Source organism: Ambystoma mexicanum, chromosome 2q, assembly GCF_040938575.1.
Source record: "Ambystoma mexicanum isolate Mex_15411 chromosome 2q, UKY_AmexF1_1, whole genome shotgun sequence".
Lineage (NCBI taxonomy): Eukaryota > Metazoa > Chordata > Amphibia > Caudata > Ambystomatidae > Ambystoma > Ambystoma mexicanum.
This window is the reverse complement of record NC_090924.1, coordinates 1,286,122,111-1,286,146,842: the sequence shown is the minus strand read 5'-3', so window position 1 is coordinate 1,286,146,842 and position 24,732 is coordinate 1,286,122,111. Positions and strand designations below refer to the sequence as shown.

Genomic DNA, 24,732 nt, shown 5'->3' with positions numbered 1-24,732 from the left:
AACTCTCTACTCCACAGAACGTCCCAATACAGACGCCCAAGACTCTTATCTAGAAGCCATACAGATCCCGCGGATCTCAGAAGAGGATAAACAGTCCCTAGAGAACCCAATTAGTGAAGAAGAAGTTAGAAAAGCAATACATGGATTCCCAGTTAACAAAGCACCAGGTCGGATGGTTTTACGGCCCTGTTTTATAAAAAAATACTATTGACCCCAGTCTTAACTAAGCTCCTTAACTCATTTAAGGATAGCGGCAACGTGACCCCCAAAATGAACGAAGCAAAGGTGTTAGTTTTCCACAAAACAGGAAAAGATCCAACATATACCCTGCATCATATAGACCAATCTCCCTGAAAAATCTAGATGCAAAAATGTATACGAAGATTCTGGCAACAAGACTATCCCCGCTCCTCCCAAAACTGATCAGTATGGACGAATCAGGCTTCATTCTAGGCAGGCAAACCCATGACAATATTAGGAGGCTCATTCATCTAGTGGAAAAAATAGGCATAACTCACACCCCAGCGATACTGTTATCGGTAGACGCCGAGAAGGCTTTTGATCGGGTGGAATGGTCAATGTTATTTAAAGTTTTAAAGTGCATGGGTTTTGGAGAACAATATATTGCGAGAATTAGAGCAAACTATAACTCCCCATCCAGCAGAATAGCCATTAATGGAGAGGTAACTGACAAGGTGATAATTTCAAGAGGGACAAAACAGGGTTGCCCCCTTTCCCGATTACTGTACGCTATTTTTTTTAGAACCTTTACTAATAAAAATAAGGGAATCAACACTCATTAGAGGGATAGATATGGCAGGACAGCAGCATAAGGTTATTGCATACGCGGATGATATGCTAATAGCTCTAGAGGATCCCGAATCCACTTTATCAGCGGCAGTTGGGGAATTAGAAGACTTTGGGGCCATCTCGGGTCTAAAGATAAATAGAAAAAAATCAGAAATCCTAATCCTGGCGGGGGATAGAGCAAACATAGAAGGGGAAGCAAAGCTACTGGACCTTAAGATTGTAGAAAAGGGTATAAAATACCTGGGAATAACAGTACCTCAAAAAATTGGGCAATTCTATGGGGAAAATTACCTGCAGCTACTCGCAAACATCCGAAGAGAAGTAGGCAGATGGAAACCTTTACAAATATCCTGGTGGGGCAGGATACAGACAGTTAAGATGACTATCCTCCCCATACGTTCTTCAAAACTCTAACGAAATTGGCATCATCCTTCATAAGGAAAGGGAAAACGCTGAGAATAGCTAGGACCGTCCTCACGGCACCAACCAGCGAGGCGGGGGGTGGCGCTTCCCCACTTCAAGAAATTCTTTCAGGCGGTGCAGCTTAAGGTTCTGCGGGAATGGTTGGGGGAGAATCTGCAGCAGATCTGGGCCAAACAAGATAGGGCAGTAGCGAGAACCCCACTGGTAGAGCTTCTCTGGAAACAGAGGTAACACAGACACGAGAACTTGGGGATAAGTGAAATAATGAAGACCACGTTGGAAGCATGGGATAGCCAAACACGGAAAGGTATAATGACCACATCGCTGGGACACTTTACGCCCATAAGCAGGAATCCACAATTCCCACCAGGGATGGAACAAGGGGCGTATGATAACTGGGAGGAAGCAGGCATAACGAAAATAGGGGAAATGTTCGAGGACAATGAAATCAGGTCACTAGAATCCTGCTTTGCAAACTCCACTCTCCCCAAAGGCGATGTATATAGATATGAGCAGTTAAAACATTGGCTAAGCTCCCCGATCATCACCAAAGCAGCAACTAGGGATCTTACATTGTTCGAGACTTATATTATTTCCAACACAGGGGCAAAAAAATGGGTATCGACTCTGTATAAATTCATAAACACACAAGGGGAGGAAGTTAAGTGGTCATACAGGATTAAGTGGGGCAACACGCTAGGGGAGGAGCCGACGAAAAGACAGTGGGAGGATCTATGGAAACAGATCCCCAGAATGACTCGCTCGGCACAGACCAGAGAGATGTGGATCAAAATAATGACACAGTGGCATTATACCCCAAAACGGGCTGCAATCGATGTTCCCCAAAACATTAAATCAATGTTGGCGAGGTTGCGCCGAGGTGGGAACGTGGAAATATATCTGGTGGGACTGTAAAGGCATAAAGCCTTTCTGGGAGGAAGTTGGAGGTGAGATGGGGAAGGTGTTCCCGGATGTGGGGCAGATTGGAGAAGGGGTGTGGCTATGTGGAATTAGAGATGACATAACAAGGCTCTACGACAAATCACAGTGGAGAAGTTTTATGGGACTTCTAATTGCGGCATGGACAACAATTGCCCAGAATTGGAAGAATAAAAAAACCCCACTGACCTATACTTGGCTACAAAAGGTATGGGCTCATATAACAATAGAGAAACTCACCCACATAATCCAAGGAACGAGGGACAAGTTTGTAAAGGAATGGGAAGGAACTCTGCAATACCTCCAGTCAGACTTTATGGCACAATGGTGCCCCCATAATATCAAAGTGTCGGACACCTTCAACTTGTAAAAGGAACCCCTTGACATCATGATATTAAGCGATCCGAGGGAAGGGAGGGGGGAGGGAGAGGGGGATGTTATAATGTTTGATGTTTTATTCTATGTAAAACCAATAAATACAAGTTTAAAAAAATAAAAATTGCTATTCTAGTGTTCAAATTGCAGCAGAACATCACCCTAAGTATCTGCACACTAGCATTTTTTTCACCAAAACAGAAAGATGGCTACAATCTGCACAATTAAGCGTTCCTTCCGTTGGTAGGTTTAGGTTGGAATCCATGAGCTTCATATGTTTTGCAGTGCGATTACACATGTCGACATTGTCCAGCTGGTATTGCCTTTGATACCACAACTCGGTCCAGAACTCTGCCTTTCTCTGTCTTTTGGGTCTCATGATCACCTGTGTTTTTCTTGTTGCAGAGGCCTGGTTGCACATGATGTCACTTCAGTGGCTGTTAAAGCTGTGAATGTTCTCAGTAAATGGGCAACATGACACAACTTTTTCAGATCTCATCATTGTTTCACTGAAACATTTCTGGTAGGCCCTTGAAGAAACCTTGCTAATGGGTGAGCCTTATTTGAAAACTTGGCAGCAGTTGATGGCTGGGGTGCAGAACTAGGTGAACTGATGTTGAACAGTCTGTGGTGCAGTATGGTGGTAAGAGCGCACATTAACCTCCTGGAGCTGTGGGTCATCAGGCTAGCCCTTGTGAATTGTCTTCCCTCCATGTCAATGTGTGTCCAAATACTGGCTGACATTAGGAAAGCTTTCTTTTAGCAACTTTCCATCCATATTCTATGGTGTTAGCGAGTTTTGCAGTGGTGAGACTTCAGAAGACTCACTCTTGGGTGTACAGGGCTCCAATTCGTAGGTGTGCCGGTACTACCGAAAAGGTTTGGTAGAAATGGCTGAGCAGGCAGACTTAGTCTAGGAGGGTGAAGGGCTGTAGGTAAGTACAAAGAACTCGGGGCACATCTATAGTCATGAATACACTTGTACATAGTTTTATAAAAATTATTCGTATTTATTATAAACACTGAGGCAACTAACGGTGTTAGAATTACAGGTAAGTAAATGTATTCACATATAGTTACAGTAAGACTTTTGTTAAGCATTACTCATTTCAACAGTAAACTTCTTAGATGATATACAGTTAAGTATTCAGAGTAGCATTGAAATTTAGCAAATCCATTATTGTAACCACCATTTTAGGTAAGTAACACAGATATTGACGAAGTACTTTTAGGCACCCTATTCTTTCAAATGTCCAACCCTATCTGGGGATAAGAGTTTCAGTCAGAAGAGGCACTGGGAAACCAGGGCACCTGGACGGCAGAACAAAGGAAGGAAGGCACTGTTAATGTTGTCAAAAACAGCAGATATCTTCTGTGTTGCTCGCAAGTAAAATGTTTAGTTATAAGGTGGTTCAGGGTGGTCAGGTTAGACCGTCTGAAGAAGGAAGTTGTCCGGTCTGGATCTTCCCTGTTGATCAGAGGCTGCAACTGTAGTGGTTACTCAGCAGTCCATGGCGGTAGCTGGAGACATCCTCCTTCTGTGGATTCTTCGTTCGAGAGGTTGACTCCACAAAATAAGTTGTGTAGGGCAAAAATTGTCCCCCTGTCCTTGATAACGATTATCACAGGAAAATTGACAGCTGAAAGTGCTCCCAGCAACACTGCACAGAAAGTGCTGTATAGTGCAGAAGTAAATTGAAGATGCTTAAGTTGGAGGAAAGCATGACTCTTAAAGATACAACCAAAAAGGTTCGCAGAGATAAAGTAAAGGACTGAGGGAGTGTTGAAAAAGCTTCCCACTCACTCAAAAAAACAGTTCAAGAGTCCAGCAGAAAGTGCTGGGGGACTAGCGAGTGGGGAGAATTATGTACAAAAATGAAATTCTACCTAACATACGGACCCCCAAACATTTTGCTTTTGTTTTTCATCCTGGCCTAACTTTTTGGTGAACAAATCGGAATTTAAATATGGTTTGTTTAATGAACAAAAGAAAACATTTTGGATTTGAACGAAGTTCGTAAGTCAAAATTAATTTAGTTGGACTACTGATTTTGTGTGCAACCTATAGGTGTTGAACATTCGAGCAGAGCAGTGTTCCATTGAGAAGTAGGTGGACCTACTGTCCTTATGTGCATTATCTATCCCAGACCGGGAGAAACAATCGGGACACAGTTGAAGACTTTGAAAATGTGTGTGCTTTTTGATTTCTCAAATCAACTTTTTATCATTGTACAATGTATTTTACAATGCAATATGGTTTCTCTTGTATGACCCTAGACTACTCACAAAGATGTTTTGGTTACCCACAGTGTGACAAACTGGTGGCAGCAGTTACTTTTTCCTGTACTTTCTGTTAGCCCTACCTCTTTTGGCTACTAACAGTGGCTAGTGTCCAGACATGGCCGTGCCACAAGGTTTTTTGTTTATTCTTTGGCCATCGTCCTGCCCTGGCAGGTCAGGAAAATCCTTTTATGGTTGTGCACTTTCCCAGGAAATACTTGCTTTGTGCGGGCCAGTGCATACTATGTGAATGGGGGTCCAAGGAAGTGGGCTGGGACTGTCTAGTCTCAGTCCACACACTGGCGCCTGAGAGTCTGGTGTGCATGCTTGCCTGAAACCCACAGTAGTCCCTGATAGGGCCACTGCTGGTGTGCAAGTGTGGGCCAGATCTTGCCATTGGAGGTCTGAGTCTTAACACTCACCTGACTTTGGGAGGGCTGGGTCTGAACACTCACCTGACTTTGGAATAAGAAGGTGTCCTGCAACCATTCCAGCAGATCTGAAGAGGAGCCAAGAATCCTGTTGTAGCTCTGAAGACCATGGAAGACCCCTGAAGAAGCCTGGTAACCGGATCTGTCTGGAGTCCCGGTGGAGCCCTGTCTGGCTACTGATCTCTGAAGACCCTGGTTTGTGCTTCAACCCTCTGGACCGGTGGGAACAACTGGTCCTGGTATCGTCTGATACTCAAGCAAGTTGGAGCCTTTGGAAGTGTCCCTGGACCGCCAAGTGGACTGACAAGCCCCAGATTGGGCTACTATAACAGAAGCGCTGCTGTTCCGAGTTTTGGGCCAGAACTCAAGCGGTCTTCGGCTTGTGCGACAAAAGGTACTCCTGAAAAATGTCAGCTACCTGCCATCAACAGGTCCTGAGATGGGAGGCTTTCTTTAACTGCAACAGTCCTAACAGCTGGTGTCGCCGTGCAATGGTGGCTGTCCCTGTGTCCTGAGGAGTGCTGCAGCAGTGGTTCTTGCATTGTTAGTCGAAGAGGTTGCACCAAGCTTCCACCCACGACCAGAACTCTTCTTGCACCTGCAGCGCCTGGGCACTAGTGACCAAAGGTGGGAAATGTTACCTCAGAAGACCCTCTGATGACCCACCAAGTCTGAAGAGAAATTGCAGTACGGGTGGTAAGTTGAAGTGATACTTACCTGCCCCCCATCTCCACCCTTGAAAAGTTTGCCTAACTTTTTAAACTTTTACACTTGTTTGGCTTTAGCACAACTTGTTAATAAAAGCCCTCCGAAAGCTGTTAACTGTTTTATTTGATACAATAATACCTCATCTAAGTTTTGGACCCATCTTCACGTCTCCTGGACTCCTCTCCTAATTTTTCCCCCAACTCCTAAACTACATGAAAACTTTGAACTTCTGTGCACAAGGCCCCATTTTATTAGTCTGGATTGTAAATCCTGTGAACAGTTGGTGCTAACCCGACCTAATCACGTGCCTTCCTTGCCAGGTATTGGGGGGAGGAGAGGAGGGAGGGTCATAGTCACTTCATGTGTTTTCTGGGCCTTAATAAATAAGTGTAATCCTTGGTTTTTCACTGTGGGGACTCATTGTGGACCGCTGACCCCACTAACCTCTCCTGAGATTTAGCCTTGGCCTCTCTCCATGCTACCTTGATTGCTTTGGCTAAACTCCCAGAAGTTGCTCACTGTTCACAATAATATGGGTGGCCTCCACCAGGCCAGAGTTTAGGAATGCATTCTAACAGCTGACAGCACCATTGTCCTGCATAACCTAAACAGGACTGTGGTGTGCCTCTGTTCAGGGAGGCAATTCAACTGTTGTTCTGAGTGCTGGAAGGTTATGTTTCCTTCTGTGACTACTATTTGCTGGGAAGGTGAACATTGAACCAGATGAACTTAGCAGGCGTTCATCGGTCACCCATAAAGACAAAGTCCTTGGCGGCCTGGGTGCACACTTCGCTTTTTGGCAGACACCTCAAGTGGTCTGCCTTCACCAGTTGTTCTGCTCTAGGGAAATGTGCCCCCTCCAGGAGTTGTATGGGGGCTTGTGGTGAGGATCTTCATGGACAACACCACCACAATGTTCTACATTAGGAAGCAGGGGGGCTTTCGTCCCCAGCGCTCTCCAAAGAGGCGCAGGACTTGTGGCACTGGGCCATCGGACAAGAGATGTTCCTCGCCCCCTTTCACCTGGACGGAAGTCAAGAACACCATCGCAGACTCCCTCAGCAGGGAGTTGCGCACCTGCCACGAGTGGGAACTTCGGCAGGACCAGGTGGACCTTCAAGTGGGGCAGGCCCCAGATCGATCTGTTTGCTCTGGCAGTGAACTCTAAATGCCTGAAATCTGCCAGCAGATTCCACCAATCGAGGAGATGAGGGAGGCGTTCTCCTTCCTGTGGGAAGGCCTGTTTCTGTAGGCAATCCCACTGTTGCCGCTCCTGCTGTGAGTCATCATTACACTCAAACAGTGCTGATGCTGGAAGATACGCATTCCCCGGAGTAGAGGAATTTGTGGGAAGAAGGTGTCTGTCGGAGGAAGAAATAGCTTCCCTTCTGCATTGTTTTTTTTCTAATGGTTTTGTTCTTCCTCCTACCCCAGTCCTCATTATGCTCATAACCTATGGTAGTTCTGTGGTTCCCTCTTGCTCTGTGTATGTGTAAAACTGGGCTGAGCTAGGTAATGAGGCATAACACTCATTAAGTCACAACAGGAGTTGTGGCTACTGCTGATGTGGTGATGCAGTGCTCCGCCCCTGGTGGCTGAAAAAACTACTGAAGCCAAACTTGTCCCTAGAAGATTTTTCTATCAATAGAGAAATCTGTTGGCTGAAAGATGTATCCACCAGAATTTTCTTTCTAGAAAGTAGACCTTTTTACCTTCCCCCTAACCTCGCAGTTATCCTCCACTACCTAAAAGAAAACCAATCTTTTACATAAAAGATAAAACCATTCTCGAAGCAATACGTAATGCCCATTTAATTTAGAAAAAAATCCTTTTTGAAGTATCACACAAGCTCATTTAGAAATTAGATTTGCCATTCAGGTTCCATGCCTAATCATGTTCTAAAATGGCTATAGTCTGAGGGCGCTAGAGAGCCATCCATGATGGCAGCTCACTAGCGAGCTCCGTGTTGAGCCCTGGAAACAGCCTGAAAAAAACAGTGCTTCGTGTGTGTATGCACACTTCCCCCGTATGATACTGGGAACCTGCAGGCAGAAAACTACCCGCCGTTCTCAAAATAAGCGCAGTGGGCAGAGGAGAGAAGACTGCAGACTAGCAAGCAGCAAAGTGCGGCCGCGAGACCAGCCCGCCGAGTCAGACAGACCCCCGGACCACCGGCCGGCTATCGAGCCACTCTTTGCTACCCTCGCGGGCTGCGACAGGAAGCTGCAAGAGGCTGGGTGTCGCCATACCCAAGGAGGCCCGCAGAGGAGGTGACGCGGTTCGTTGGCGATTGGGTCCGAACAACGAGAGAGATTGCAGCCCCCCGGAGCAGCGGCAGCATCTGAGGCGGAGAATTTGGGAGGCTGCCTGGCGAGCATTAGAAAGCCTGAGGGGCCTGGGCGGCGCGGCCCGGGGAACCAGGTGGAGGAGGGGCGTTCTGGTGCACGCTGCTGGACAGTGGAGACCCCCGCCGCTCGCAGCAGTGCAGAGAAACGGTCGGTGCGTGGGCGGCGCACTGACGTTGGAAGGCCGTCGGCCAGGCGCTGTGAGCCAGTAGGGGGGCCACCAGCAATCCGGTTCGTTCCCCCTCAGCGCGGGCCGCCCCCTGACCCCATTGGGGCACCCAGGGACGGTCGGCAGCCACAGAGGCTGGAAGCTGTGTTTTTATTATTTATTTTATTTTTTCTGTGGTGGTACTTCCCGGACCAGCGGGAGGAGAGTGCAGCATCCCCCCCACTGCCTTCAGCCTGAGCTGTCAGCGCGCCCTCCCCCCCCATCGTTCCTCTGGGCAGCATCCAGGGCTTGTATAGGTCGCCGCCGAGGGGCCACCGTAACACCTGGCCCCTCATTCACTTCAGAGGCCATAATCCCTACATATCCAGGCGGAGCCGCGGTGGATTTTCAAGATATCGCAGCGCGCTATCCCTAAAATATATTCAATAGTGGCGCGTGCCCACTTTGACCCAAAGCAGACAATCTTCAGAGACCCTGGTAGCAGCGGCCAACTCGAGGCTGATAATGAGCCACAACCCCTTCCAGTGGACCCCACGAAATACTATGAGCCAGCCTAAAGAGGGGCTTAGTGCACTCGCGGCCTCCTTCCAAACCTAAACAAATAACACACGCTTGGACAGCATTACACGCACCGCCTCGAGGACACCCTTGGCCCCCACGCCGCCTGCCCACAGCGACTTAGGAGCCGAAGTTCCAGTATGGGCAAAGCTGATAATTATCAACAGAAGCGGACCTTTGAAACGGGGGCTATAGTGAAAAACCCACAGACAACCAAACCAGCAACTTGCTCCTGCAACAGCCATGGACATAGCTCTCAACTCACCCGCTTTTGGCGGGTGTCACCCGCCTTGCAAAGGGCTGACTCACCCGCCAAGCCTCCTGCACTCCCATTCATTCCAATGGGCATCTCACCCGCCAAAAACAAAATCGGGTGATTTCACCCGCCTTTGCAAGGCAAATGGTTGAGAGCTATGCATGGAACATGACAATGATCTGAGAAGCCGTACCACCTCAAATATAAGAGAAATCCTTCTCAACCTTAAAGCAGGTATAGGCGGTCTCAATTCCAAAATGGATGCCCTCTCAACTAAAGTGGACCTGCTACAGCACCGCCTCGATAAGCACGGCAAGAGGCTAAACAATGCAGAGCAGAGAATATCAGACCTAGACGACGGCGCCTCATCCCTGACGCTCAGGGTGATGACGTTGAAGCGCCAGATGAAAGAAGTAGTTGCCAAAAACTAGAATTTAGAATGGCGCAGTTGCCGGAGTAACATTAGACTGGTAGGAGTGCGAGAGCAAAACACCCCGCCAAAGATGGAAGACTTCGTGGAACAAATGTGCAAAGATCTATTTGGAGTGGCAGCATTCTCCCCTTTATTTGTCGTGGAAAGGGCACACAGAATACCGGCTAATCGCCCAATACCAGGGGCAGTGCCACGCCCCATTATTGCTAAATTAATGAATTTTAGAGACAGCGACACAATACTCAGACTGGCCAGAGAAAAGGGGGGCTCACCAATACGACGGTGATAAGGGTCCAGATCTTCCCAGACTTTTCACCAGCGGTGCAGACCGCACGCAGAGCTTTCGCAGGGGTGAAACGCTGCCTAAGCGATGGCCGAATACAATAGTCAATGTTGTTCCCAGCCAAACTGCGCGTCCTCCAAGCAGAGAAGACACAATTCTTTTCCTCCCCATAGGAGGCCAACTCTTTTTGTGACTGCATTGGCTGCTGCCCTCAAGGGGAAAATCAAAAACCACATAGGAGAGGGAGAAGGGGGAGAAATCCTCCCTGAAACAGTGCAGGACGGCAAAGCCAAGCATCCAGCCAAACTCTTCAGAAAGAAGCACAAGCACACATTTTCTTGGGCACAAACCAGGGCCAGCGAATCTTGGAAGGCGTTAACGCCCTGAGCACAGCACAATTTGTTTGGTTATGTTAAAGAGGGTGGGTTCTTCATCGGGCGGTTTGGGGGTTGCCCGAAGGGAAGGAGAGAGGAGGTCCAGACTCAAGTTGGGATAGTTGTAAAGGCTGCGGGCTCGTTCACCATTACCCTCCCCCTATGGAAGATTACAAAGCAATGCCCGGATAGACTCGCCCGCCACCAGAGCACGAAAACCACTCATCAAAGCCCTGCTAAGAAATAATGCAGCAGTCGCCCATTTAGGGTTATCATATGGAACGTCAGAGGTGCTAATAATCCGGCAAAGGTGAGGAAGATATCACTCTACTTGAAGCGGCACAAGGTTGACATCACCTTTATCCAGGAAACCCACCTCACCAGAACCACTGAAAACAAATGGGCCCCTGGAGGCGGCTGCCATCGTTATTCCTCATTTTCGTCATATGCCAGAGGGGTGGCAGTGCTAATCCACAGGAATATGAACTTCAAGCTCCTTAAAGTCTCATGGGACGCTGAAGGGAGAGCTTTGCTGGTACATGGCATTTTGGCAGGTGTCAACATGGCTCTGATGAACTCGGATGGCCCTAATGTTGACAAGGCCAACCCCTTTTACTGGACAATGCGACACCTGGCAGATATCGATAACGCTGTAATAATTTGGGGAGGAGACCTCAATACGCTGCTAGACCCCAATTTAGACAGATCCAGCGCAACAGCTGGCACGCCCTCAAAAGCGAGCGCCGAAATCCAAGACATCTGCAACACATACAACTTAGTAGATATCTGGAGGCGATCGCACCACAAGGCCCGCAAATATACGTTCCATTTGTGGGTGCATGGAACCGACTCACGCTTCGATTACCTGCTGGTATCCAAAACAGGCACATTTCAATGGGGCGAGAGTTCGATCCTACCCCGAACCATCTCCGACCACTATCCAGTCATACTATAACTATACAACGTCAAACACAGATGCCCATGGAGGTTTAAAGCAGGAGCCCTCCAAGATGTTGTGGTCGCCCAGGAACTTCGGGAGGAAATAAATTATTTCTTGACCGTCAACCCCAAGAATCGGCCCCGTCATACAGCATTTTGTGGGAAACTCTAAAGTGTTACACGAGAGGAGTCTGCATCGCCAAAGAATATGCCGTTTTGAAAACAATCAGAAACGACCTTCAAAAAAATTAAACCCGGCTGAAAGACTTGGAAACTTCCTACGGTGAAACAGAAGACCAGTCCGTCCTGGCCCGGCTAAAGGAGGAGCTAGAAGACTTCAGGATCAACGTGGAACGTGAGAGCCGTTATTTAGCGAGAAGTCATCAAACGCACCAATATGGCAAAAGCCAAAAATCAGGATCCCTCCTGGCTAAAATGCTTGCAGCAGACAGGAAACCTCCGGCGATTGAATGTGTTTACGATCATTAAGGGAAGCTGGTATATACAGAACACGAAATCGTGGAGGCTTTCCGGCGCTTCTATCAGGAACTTTACAGCTCGAGGTGCACAGGTGATACTAATGCTCTCCAAGAATATCTGGAAGACACCGAACTGTTCTGGCTCTCTGACGAAATGCGAGACCACCTCAATAAACAAATTACGACCGAAGAAATCTTGGGAGTCATAAAGAAATTATCAGGGTCAAAAGCACCTGGCCCGGATGGTCTGACCGGGGAGTTCTACAAGCCAATGAGTATTTCCCTCGCCCCGCTCCTCCTGAGCGTCTATGACGAAGCCGCAACAGGCTATTTACTCCGTACAACGAGAGAAGCTAATCTTATGCTGCTACACAAACTGGGGAAACCGCCCGAGGATTGTGCATCGTACAGGCCGATTTCGTTGATAAACCTAGACAACAAGATCCTGGCCAAGATACTGACCAATAGGCTCCTCCCCCTGATGCCCGGCCTGGTTCTGGTGGACCAGGCTGACTTCGTGCCGGGACGGAACACAACCTTTGGCATCCAGAGACTATTCGGGGTCATTGAAGCACTCGACCCATCGATGCAAGCAGTGGCAGGCCTTCTCGATGCGGAGAAGGCATTTGACTCCGTGGAATGGCACTATCTCTTTGCTGTCCTCTGGAAAATGGGCCTAGGAACCTACTTTCTCAGGTTAGTCTCACTACTATACACAGAGTTTCGTGCAGAGTTTCAGTCTGCGGCAGGGAGCCAGCTGCCAGGTAAGACGACTCGATCATGGACACACGTCCTCTAACTCGTCTAAAAGTAAAACATGCACTTTCTAGCATCGGGAGTGGGATGACTTCTAATTCAGCAGACATAGATGTGGACATAAGGCCACCGAGTGATGATTTAGGGGTGGCCCAAAAGACTTGGGAGCGGGGAAGGTGAGGAGTGAGAGCGGACTGTTGAGTCACAACCTACAGGGTCCGCGGATCAAGCTTCTTCGATTTGTGTTTCACCCGAGCCCCCACCCAACCCCTCCCTCATCATCGTCCACAGCTCCAGCTGTTGGCCCCCCTAAAGAATTAAAAGAACGGCCCTCAGCTGGGGACTTCGACTCGACTAAAGAGTTAACCGCTCCGTGCTTCGGAGATGAAATCATTACAGGACCAGATGGCTCAGTGCTTCAAACTCAGCAAACACTTTCCACCCAGCTAGCAGTGCCCAATGCTGGGGCTAACTTGGTTTTCACTGCCTTCCAGTAGAGAGCAAGGTTGAGGCGAACCAACCTGTAAATGAGGAAAATGGGCATGAATGGAAGGCACACATGGATGCACTAAGTGAAATGTGCATTGCAGATCAAAGCAAACAAACGTTATTACAACAACGAACGAAAACAAGCCTAATATTGATAAATATGAGAAACCGAAATCCTGGTTAGTGGAGGTTCCTGAATTGAGCGACGGGAGGCAAGTACCTGATGGTAACAAAAGACCAGACCCCTCCAGTGCCCTGGAGATTCCACCGGCGGTGCCAAGCTGCTCTAACACTAAGGCGTCATTTGAAATTTTCCATGGGAGCGCAAAAAAACTTTGGTCCCATTCAAGATGAAGGACAAGGAGAGGTAACAACTAATACTCAACATAAAAAAAGAAAAGAAAAGAAAAAAACCTAGTTGCTGTGAAGCATACATCAAACTCGAGAAAATTCATTAGAAACTTAACAACTCCACCCAAACCAAAGGTATTTGCACGAGAAAATTCTTCGAGGAAACCTATAATTAAACAATTGATAACTTCCGTCTTGGAACCAACAAAAGAGAACGACACTGGAAAAGAAAAGCAAAAAAATACCGACCTGAATCTTGAAGCTAACGACGTAAGAAAGTTGTTAAAGCCAGAAATACCGAACCCAAATAAACGGATGAGAGTCGACTTGGAAACAAGCTGTGATTCGACAATCAATGGAATTAAAGAACTCTGCAACCTGTCCACCTATTCAAATGATGTAGGTGAAGAAAGCAGCAGAGTTTCCAACGATATGTCCTCAAATGGCAGCATGAGCCTCTTGGTAGCACAAACCCAAACTCACCAAAATAGATTGAAAGCAAAACAGTTTCAATCACGCTTTCCAACAAAAATGGGAGAAAACTGTGCTAACGCCGTTGAGGTTTTTGACAAACAAAAGGTCGGAGTAAAATCAGATTAGCACTTCAACAGAGAAGAGAAGCTAGTCACGGTATTAAATACCAAGAGAACATTAGCTCAGAATCAAAAAATTGGAAAACCAATGCCCAAGACTCCCAATCAAGGGCTGCAGCGCTTCTCATCAAAAATAAAATTAGCAAATGTGTTGGCAGATGAAAATTATGTTAATCTGAATCGAGGCAATATAATGCGCCTGTTGCACTCAGTGCCTTTACTAAGGACTATCATCTCAGAAGATATACAAATTGTTGAATATATCTCCGAAGAACGGGTTGACTGCGTATTATTACATATCAATTCGCAAGCAGTCAGAAGGTCGCTGATGGGCGCAAAGGATGACATTTTATGTCTAGGCTTAGAGATCTCAGAACATCAGGATCTGATAAAACAGAATGTAGTTGAAGCCTTGGACAAGTGTGAGTCAAAGAGCTCTTTAACGCAACTGCGCGACCAGATTCGGATGCATTTGAACACAATCTCGACGTCTGCGATGAATACCAGGACCAAACAGCAATAAGAAAGAAAATATTAACTAGACACCCCTGGACTGGACGTGGTCACCACTTTGATCGCGTGGAATACATGAGGCTTTAGCCATTTATATAACAACTTCCCAGTTGACTTATCAAACAACTTTATAATATGTTTGCAGGAAACTTGGCTGCAACAACCACCAGTTAAAGATGGATACCAAATACTGATAAACCCAGCAGATAAAAACACAAGAGGCCACCCGTTCTCCAGCCTCCTAATGCTGATAAAAATAGGAACAAGATGGGAAGTGGTTGAATCAACTAATCCAAATGGACACGTCCAATGGTTCAGCCACTACAGGTTTAACTGGAGGGGCCTTTATTCTAAAGGACATACACCACACAGGGTGTGTGACATGAAACACTAAGGTTCTTGTCCGGTTTAACAAAGTTTTTACACAGTGTTATAGATTGGACAGGAATATATACGTTTCCATCCATAGGGTGAACCACTTCCACTCTAGGTGGGTTTTCAAGAGGTTCTATCAACTCAGTGTTAACTGAAGGTGGGGTCACATCAGTGACCTGGTTAATGGTATTACACCATATTGGTACTAGGACAGAAGTTTTTAAGTTTCTGGGAACTAGTTGAACCACTTCCACTACATGTGGTTTTTCAAGAGACGCCATTACCTTAGCAGCAGCTAAAGGTGGGGTCACAGGAGTGACCTCTAGCTTTGTGGGCCTAGGGGCTTGGTCCCTATTTGAAGTTATGGGTGCTACACCCAAGTGCCCTTCAGAGTGGCAGTTAATGCATTTTATCTCTAAGGAGGGGTCGCCTAAGGGGACCTCTCTTACTTCAAGGTTAAGAGCCCCAGCCTTTTTACAAGGGGGCTCAGCTGAGTCTAAGACCACAGCTTTTCTACTATACTCAGTATTGACAGATTTCTTAAGGGATGAGGAGACAGCACTTTTTCACCTACATCTATTTTCAGAGTCCCTTAAGGGGTTTAGATATGGAGAAACTTTCTTCTTATATCTATCTATGAGAGCTGTTTTTACCCTATCCCAGTTACCTCCTTCTACTTCATGTGAATCCAAGAGCACTTGGCAGTCTCTCTTGGGAAGTCTAAAAAGAACCCAGGGTATCCTATCACTCCCACACAGACCAAACCTTTTACAAGTGAGGTCAAAGGTTTTCAGCCATACAACAATGTCATACTTCATATCATACTGACTCACCAATTCTGGGAACCTGGAAGCTGTAGACACAGAAGACCTGGAAAAAGAAGAGGGGTACAGAAAACTGTCTTCTACAGACCTGTTATGCTTTTTCCCATATTCCCACATTATCATATTGTTTTGTCCACAGGAATTTTCTTATATCCAGTTCCTTAGATATCTCAGAGCACATGGTAGGCAGTAAGGTAGATGCAAGAGAAGGATAGGGGGGTGAACTAACATCCTCCTCATCAGAACCCTCATATTCCTCCTCTGGAAGTTTGGACAGCTGTTTGAACCCTCATCATCCTCACTCCCAGCAATATTGTAAGAAGTGGACACAGGTTCACTGAAACCATGCATATGGTCCCCTAACCTTTGTAATAATTCAAGCTTACTTCCTTCACAATTGAGGCCATTCTCTATACACATTATGACCACATTTTCCATTGCAGCATAAGAGTAGTCCTCAGGCCTAAAGCAGGCCATGGTGTTGGTTCTTGTGTTAAATACAATAAGTACACTTTACCTTGGCTAAACCCACGTCACATTACTGGACATGTTCATGTACTTCAGAACCCACCATGCTCTCAAGTCCTTGTTTTCCACCTTCCCGGCACGACCGCCCACGTGGCAGCTTTTACACGAAACAATCCTAGTGAAGGGAAAAGGCAAATTAGTTTCGAGCATCTACAAACTATTGGCGGCAACTCCCCAGGTGCCAGCCCCCAAAGCAAGGTGGGAAAAGACCATGGCAGATCCAATAAGTGACGAAGACTGGTCTTGCATAAAGAAACAAACCCAGAAGCTGGCTTTGAAATCGAGGTTCAAACTCATACACTTCCACTTTCTGCATCAGACATATCTCACTCCCAGCAGACTTCACCGACAGCACGAGACTGTTTCCCCAGCGCGCGATAGATGCAGAACTACCCCAGCAGACTTCCTTCTCCTAGCCTGGCAGTGTCCACAGGTCAGCAGTTTCTGGGAAGAGGTACTGTCTACACTGTCCACAATTGCGGGAGAACAGATCCCACAGTGTCCCATGGTACCGTTGCTAGGGTGCACCCTTGAAATTCAGCCGGCAACAAGGAAACTGATCGGTCTGCTGTTGGTGCTGGCGAGACGGCAAATAGCCATGTCTTGGGGTAAGGGCCCACCACCAACAAAGGGAATGTGGTTGAAGGACGTGACCTATTGTCATGGCATTGAGACTAACTTTTATTAGGTCGCTCCCCCTGCACACCAGACCACCGGATATCTGGAGCCCTTATGTGCACTACTTGCTGTCTCATCCGAGTTGAACGCCAATATGCAGTCAAGAGGGTGGCGGCGACGACGATGCCTGGAAAGCGATACTGACCACTAGGCGTGAGCGGGATAAACAAGTTGGACTAGGTTCCAGAGGCGGGATGAGGGAGCGGGAGTCTGAAGGGCAGGTGGGAGGGAACTGGGTTTGGAGTGGGAGAATCTTTTTCGCAGCTTCCTTGTTTTTTGTTTTGTTCGTGTTGTTAAAAACATTAAAACATTTTTAAAAAATAATAAAATGGCTTTAGTCTGTATCAATGGAAATACAACCAATTGTCTATTTTTAGACAGATTTTGATACTGTAGCTCATGCTTCACCAGAAATAATATAAAATGTTGCCTCCATCTAGGCAAAGCCTTTGGCTAGTCTTTGGATAGTTTGAATACTTCACTCAAACCCAAGATGAATTGTAAAACAATTTTATAATGGCCCTAATTTTGCCTTTTCCAATCTGGGGTCAGAGGTTTTTGAAAAAGCATTTTGTATGTTTAAATGGTTGCTGAAAGTCCATCAAAACTGCAGGGTATCCAGAATTTGGTGGATTAATTGGATGTAAGGGAAAACTACACGCCACTGCTGATGAATATACACTGGATAATTGCAAGACATGCAATTTAGTTTAATCAGTGTACATAATCCACGAGGTATGCAGTTATTTCAGTCACTTTTTAAAGTTTACAGTTTGAGCGAGACCCACATAACCGACAAAATGAAACCGTTTGAAAATAGGTAGATCAAATTTGAGTTTACTAAATTGTAGACTTTCACAACATACTCTGTAACCACTTAGAACCAATCCACAGATTCATCAATGAAAAAGCCTGAAAAATACTAAGTGGACAGATGCTGTCGAAATATATCCTCATCATGCCTCATACTCAGAAGTGCTCAAAACACGTTATTGGGGAAACACATCATTGGCCGTGCTCTCGAAGCACAAGTTTGAAAGTTTGCTCTTTGAGTAACTCAAAAAGGAGGACTATTACAATTAAGATGATTACTCACAGGTTTCTTTTAAGTGGACTCATTCAATGCCATATCAGTTTAAGTTTTCGAATGCCTATACCAACACCACAAGGTAGGTTTGCATGGGATATATATAAAGCGCAAAACCTAGCTGAAGTGCAAGGAATGCTCTATAAAGGGTAAACTCTCTGCTCTTACCCTTCCCTTGAAAGGGAAGCAAGACCCAACACATACACAAGAAAACGGAGTGGCTATTCAATCACCCAGCATTTCTATGCCCAGTGCCATCATGGGGCCACCTTACCTGTGAATAGATGCAGCATTGTGTGCTGCTCCTCCCCCCCTCTGTGCTGTAATCCCCCATCCCAATCTTTACTTTGGCTTGTTTCTGTCATCCCTCTTATTTCTTCAGTGAAACTGGAGAATCATTGCTGAAACTTAAGCAGCTCCACAGCTGTAGATGTTGTAACTGGAGACCTTTGGGGTGATGTGAAAGGTGCTTTTTTCAGTATGGATAGTAAAGTGTGTGACATAATATTGTGAATTTCAACCCGAATTTGTTAATCAGGGATATAAATGTTTTTTGTTGGTTTAGGTTCGATATGAGTGCTTGGCAGAAGAAATAAAAATCGGAGACTATTACCTCAGATTACTACTGGAGGAAGATGAAAACGAGGAGACAGGAGCAATTAAAAGATCGTAAGCCACTGTGCCAAGTTATTACATTTTATTTGTGCAACTACGTCCTCGTCTGATTCTTTACCCTAGAAGCTCTTCATTTTTTTAATTTCTTTTCTTAGGTATGAATTTTTTAATGAATTGTACCATCGTTTCCTACTCACGCCTAAAGTGAACATGAAATGTCTATGTTTACAAGCACTGGCTATTGTGTATGGGCGATGCCATGAAGAAATTGGACCATTTGGGGACACGCGATATATTGTTGCAATGTTAGAAAGGGTAAGGACGAAAGCTTATTTTAGATAAAATGAACAACATGACATCTATGCTCTTTTATTGTGGGATTTCATATGTCATCCTCTCATAAAGCTGGTGCTCTTGGGGTCAAATGTCAAGTAATAATGCTCTGACTTTCTAGCAATTAGAGTTTTCTTATTTTGTTCACATGACGATTAAACAGAAACTCACTGTTTTGTTTCAAGGAGCACAACCTTTGTGTTACTATTAAGCATCCTATTTGAAATTCTCTGAATGTCCAGTCTCGTCCCCTCTTGGTCCGGAGGCACAATGGATGCTGATGATGGATTTGCTGAGCGCTTCCTTGCTGTGACCGAGACCACAGAGTTGGGGGGAGGTTGAAATCTCAAGCACCTGATGGCCGAATCTGGTACCCTGTACTTTTTCTCCAGCCTGTCACGCTTGGGTGGGGCCGTACTCTGGTTCTTCATTAGCGCCAAATATCATCCAGGAAGGGAACCTACATGATGGTTTTTCTCCTGGACTTGCGGCGCTGGTACAGGAACCCTTCTTTCTTTGTTTCCTCAGGCACTAACTGAAACATTTCAGAGGCCCTGGACCTCATGGACTGAAAGGATCCATCTTCGTCCGGTGGGAAGGCCCTATGGGGCTCATCCACATGCAGCGCTTCCCTGTCAGCTGGCACAAAGTAGTCTTCCTCATCAGTGCCTGTAGCTCTGTCCGTGCCTGTGTCCGTGTGTGGTGCCTGAGCCCCAGACTGTGTCAGGGCGTGACGTGACGTGACAGTGGGGTTGGGTTATACTGAGGGCTAGTCGTATCCTTATACTTCCTCTCCCGATGAGGAGGGCTCAACCTCAGAGGCCCCCTTAGGGTCCTGTGGTGGAGCAGGCCCCTGGTGTTTTGGGCAGCCTATGCTGGATCTCTGTGACAAGTGTGTGTAGTAGCCAGGATATCCAGCAACACAGCCCTTCGGCTGAGGGGTGTAAAGAACCAATGGTGAAGGGTCTGGACTGACAAGCCTCCTCTTGTGAGGAGCGGCCAAAGGCTCACCACCCTCAGGATCTCCCCATCCCTCATAGTCTGTATAGTAGTTATCCAGCAGATCATAGTCGCCCTCGTCAGAGCTTGTGTAAATCTGGGGACCCTGTCCTCCTCCTTTCTTTCTCCGGAGACTTCAGGGTTGGTATTGCTACCGGGCCTTTCCCCATCCCGGGGTGCCTGCTGCCTCCTCTGCAGCACTATCACGCCTCCGGGGCAAGGACACATCTGGGGTGGCCGTTGCAGGCAGCCTCTTCATGGTCCCGCTCTCCTTCAATGCTGATGTGGTGGTTGTTGTCGACGATGCGGGAGCCTAAGACCTTGTCGACGGGACCGTCGACGCAATTGACTTGATAGGTTGAGAAGTCTTAGCCAATTTTGAAGGGTCCTCCCCGGATTTCTTGTTAGTCTGCTTGTCCGCTGGCAAACTGAGTTTGGACGGGGTCAGAGACTTTGTCTTAGAAGGAGGCCACTTTCACCAGCAGTCTCACTGTGGAAGATGATGGCAATCACGCTGTGCGCGATTTGGGACCCGCATCAGCAGCAAACCCAGCAGGACTAGCGTCGCAGAGCTTGGCCTTCAAATCATGACTGGTTTTTCAAACTCATCTGCTAGCTGGATGGATTATGCACAACATGGTATGGTATTGTGTATTTATACAGCACCTATACACAGGCAAGTAAAAGCGCTCAAGGAGGGTGGGAGCAAGGGGAAAAAACTGTCGCTCAGAGCCCTTGAATTTCTGAGGCGCTAAGTCTGCACAGACAGAGTAAGTGAGTAAAAAATACATTTAACAGTTTGAGAGATAGCAAATAGGCCTGGCAGCGATTCTGCAGTTTTAAGTGCAATTAAGGGGTGAAGACAAGGGAGAACAGACATACGATCTTCAAGCGTGGTGCGTACAGATCGAGCAAGTGCACAGAGGGTCACCGGGGAAGAAGGGAGGATCCAGTGCACCCGGTCGGTTGAGACTGGGTTAACTGCAGAAAGAGCCACTCTCTAGAGTACATTTCTCAAGTGCATTGAATGTTGGTGAGGTGTAGGGCTCTGAGGCAAGTGTGAAAGAGGACTGGCGGGGGTGCCAGGAACCGGTGAGACTGAGGTACACCTGACAGCCAAGCAGCATGCTGTAAGGGAGAGAGGACAAACGGAGATCTGGGTTTTCAGAGTAGAGGGAGCGAGAAGGAAGAGAAGAGGAAAGTCTTGAGGAGTTTCCAGAATTTTAGATCCGGCTCAAGACATAGGGCGGCAGGGAGGCTACTTCAGATGGAGGCACCTGCTGAGGATAAGGATCTCCCTCCAAATCTCTGCTTGGAGAACCGGCTCACACGCAGAAGGTAGATGAGTCGGGGGCTCGTGAGGGACAGTATTTAGGTAGGCAGCGTTGCAGGTAGGTAGGTAGGTAGGTAGGTCCCAGGCACCAGAAAGCCTTGTGAACAATGCAAAGGGTGTTGAATTTGATCCTTGCAGTCACTGGGAGTCAGTGGAGGGATTGCAGTACCAGAGAAATACGGTTCCTGGGCTTGAGGCCAAGGATAAGTCTTGCGGTTCTGTTCTGGATGAGTTGCAGAGGGCACAGGGCAGAAGAAGGGAGGTTGAGGAAGAGGCTTTTGCAATAGTCCAGCCTGGAGAGAACCAGGGCTCTGGAGATAGTGAGCCTCTGGGTGAAAGTGAGAAAAGGTACAGTACCCCTGAGGCGGGGAAGCTGATTTTTTTTTTTTAGAGATATCTGAAATGTGAGAGAAGGAAAGTGTGGAGTCAAAGATGAACTCCAGGTTTCTTGCTTCGCAGGAGGGTGCGGGCGCAGGGCCAAGGGATTGAGAATGGGGAAGGGGGAGCAGGGGACCCAATGTGAACAATCTCATTCTTCGTGGCATTGAGGCAGAGGTAGTTTGCAGCACACCAAGACTGAATAGTCAACGGGCAGTCGGATATGAGCGAAGAGGAGGCAGTGGCTGAGGGTAGCCTGAAAGATAGTTGCGTGTCCACGTAGCATGAGAAGTTAGAGGTGAAAGTGGCAATCACACATGCCAGGGCAGCCATATAGACATTGAAGAACCAGGGGAATAGATTAGATCCTTGGGGAACTCCACAGGTTGAGAGTATTAGTCGAGTGAAAGGGTCCGAGTTCCATCTGGGCAGGTCAGTCGAAGAGGAAGGAGGTTAACCAAGCCAGAGCCTGACCTGTGATTCCCAGGGTGTCACGGAGGCGTGTGATCAGGATGCTGTGGTTGACTGTGTTGAAGGCAGACAAGAGGTCAAGGAGAATGTGGATAGAGGGGGTGTTGGTGTCAAGATTTTAGAGCAGGTCTTCACGTGTGTTCAGAAGAGCAGTTTCTGTGCCTCTGGATGCTATAAAACCAGATTGATGGTCGTGGAAGCAACCAATAGATTTAGTGTGGAGGGTCAGCTGAGAGAGAGCCACTTTCTCCAGGAGTTTGCCCAAGAAAATAGTGATGGAGATGGGGTGGTAGTTTTCAGAGTTGTGTGGTCGGCAGAGGAATTTTTGAGCAGAGGGTGCGCAGGGGAATGCTTAAGGGCCGTTGGGAAAGCTCCAGTGGAAAAGGAGAGATTGCAGAGATCAGCCAAAACTAGGGCGAGTGAGTCGATTTAGTCTTTAATGGTTTTGGAGGGGCAGGTGTCCACCTGTTTGGATAAAGGCTTCATAGGTCGGACTTGTCTGGTGATCTCATTATTTTTGACGGGCAAAAAAGAAGAGGGTAAGAGGAGGAGTGGCCAAGGGAGGCTCTGGTGTTCGTGAATGCTGTGGTGTGGAAGAGAGGGTGGAAAGGATGTCTTGGATTTTTGTGGTGAAATGTGCAGCCAGGGCCGAGCAAAGGTCCTGAGTGGGTGTGACAGGAGAAGAGGCTGCTGCAGGATTGGCCAGTTCCTTGCAGACTTTGAAAAGTTTGGCCATGTTGTTTAATGCCGCTCAGATGCAGGCGGGAATGAAGACACTTTTCTTGGTGCGGATGCAGAGTCGATCATGCCTTTGACGGAGGCGGCAGGCCAGTTTGTGAGATGGTTCGCCCCACGCATTCCATTTACACTCAGCTGCCCTACACTTGCGTTTAAGGGCAGCCAGGTCGGAGTCGTACCAAGAGTTGCACTTTTTGGAAGGCTTCAGTCGGACCCTCATGATGGAGCAAGAATGTCAAGATTGTTGGAGATAGAGAGATTGATGTTAGAGGGGGCTTTGTTGGGGCGGGAGTCAGCCGAAGGGGTGTGTGGTGGATAGTAGGAAGCGGCAAAGGCAGCCACTGTCACTTTTTTCATGGGTCTGGTAACTTTGAAGCCAAGTGGTTGTGCCGGATGTATTGCTACAAGAGGAGGTGAGAGCTTCAGGTGTGTCGAGAGAAGATTGGTCAGTCCAAGAGAGGGAGGTAGTGAGAGGGATCTCGGTGGAGATGAGAACATCCAAGGTGTGGCCAGCAGTGTGTGTGGGACCAGAGGGCAGGATAGAAAGGGCAGAGAGTCCCAAAGGCTGCAGAAAGGACCTGAGGAGTCGGGCGAGTCCAGATGAATGTTGAGATCACCCATCAGGAGGAGTTGAGAGGATGAGGGGAGTAGAGAGGAAGCCAGGTGAGCCCATTCAGAGAGTAAGATATTGGGATAGTGAGAGTCTGCAAACTAGGCACTCGAAGGAAGAGTAGGCCTGAGTGGGGATGATGAACACAGGTATCCATTCTGGGAAGATAAGCGCCACTCCCCTACCCGTCTTCTTAGGCCTTGGTGCAGAGAGGATTTTGTAGCCTTTCAGGGAGGAGTGTGTCAAAGCTCGTGACGGAGCTATCTTTGAACCAGGTCTCAGTGATGCACAACAAGATCCATGAGTTTGAGGAGGTTGGAGATGTCAGACGAGTATTTGACGGCAGAGCAGGTGTTTGAGAGTGGCAATATGGAGCAGCTTGAAGAAAGGAGACCTAGGCTTAGTAGCCTTCGGTGTGTGCCCCACAACCTTGTTTCCCACTGGGCGTTATTTAGTTTCTTAAAATTCTTTGAGTAAATAATCACTTGAAGCCTTTTGGTAGTTTTTCAAACTGTAAGGTTTTAATCCTTAATTTCGGTTCCTTTCACCAAAATATCAAGCAAATATGGCCAATGCATTTTGGATGCTGATTCCTCATCAGGGCCTAGTCTAATCCCTATTATTCACTTCACATCATATCCAAAATGTTCACAATTTGCATTACATTGGTCATCATGTTGACATAACAGGGTACCGATGTTGAAAAAACGCATAAAGAACATACAACATGTAGAGAGACCAATAAAGAAACAAAACACATAGCATTTGTTAATCAATTCCTCATTCTCATCTCTTGTATATAGAGCCACACTCATTATTGTGGTGTTACACCGCCAGCTCTTACTACATTTCTCAAACTGCTGTAAAGTGCAGTATGTGCGCTGTTCTGGTATTAACCTTATATCTCCATTAGACAGTAGAGCATTCTTTCTTCTACCTCCACCATTACTTTGTGCTACAATGTGGTTTACGTGTGTATGTTTAAAATCGGGTGGTTGCCATTCTTAATCTATGGTGACTATGTGCTTATATCTCTACCACTCATGCTGTGTGATTGTGGTTCTGACCTGGATTCTGGTCAGTCTTTGCTGACAGCATTTTACGGTGCGCTCAAAATCTCTCCTTGAATCGAATCTCCATAAACGCTTCATTAGTTCTACTAAAGTGACTGGGTCACGTTCTGTGTATAATCTCATAAAGCAATTGCGCTTACCTTAGGAAACAGATCTGTGGTCTAAGAGATCACTCGTACCGCTGAC

At 47.0% G+C, this 24,732-nt stretch overlaps 1 protein-coding gene across 3 annotated transcripts in view; it reads left to right on the top strand.

Moving 5' to 3' along the window:
• The window catches only part of DNAJC13 (DnaJ heat shock protein family (Hsp40) member C13), a 2,820,731-nt gene that overhangs the window by 1,221,170 nt on the left and 1,574,829 nt on the right, over positions 1-24,732 (top strand). For all 3 annotated transcript variants that reach the window (XM_069648714.1, XM_069648713.1, XM_069648715.1), the window contains 2 exons: positions 18,562-18,665; positions 18,767-18,926. In XM_069648714.1, the coding sequence (XP_069504815.1) occupies positions 18,562-18,665; positions 18,767-18,926 (264 nt within the window). The remainder of the gene's footprint in view (positions 1-18,561; positions 18,666-18,766; positions 18,927-24,732) is intronic.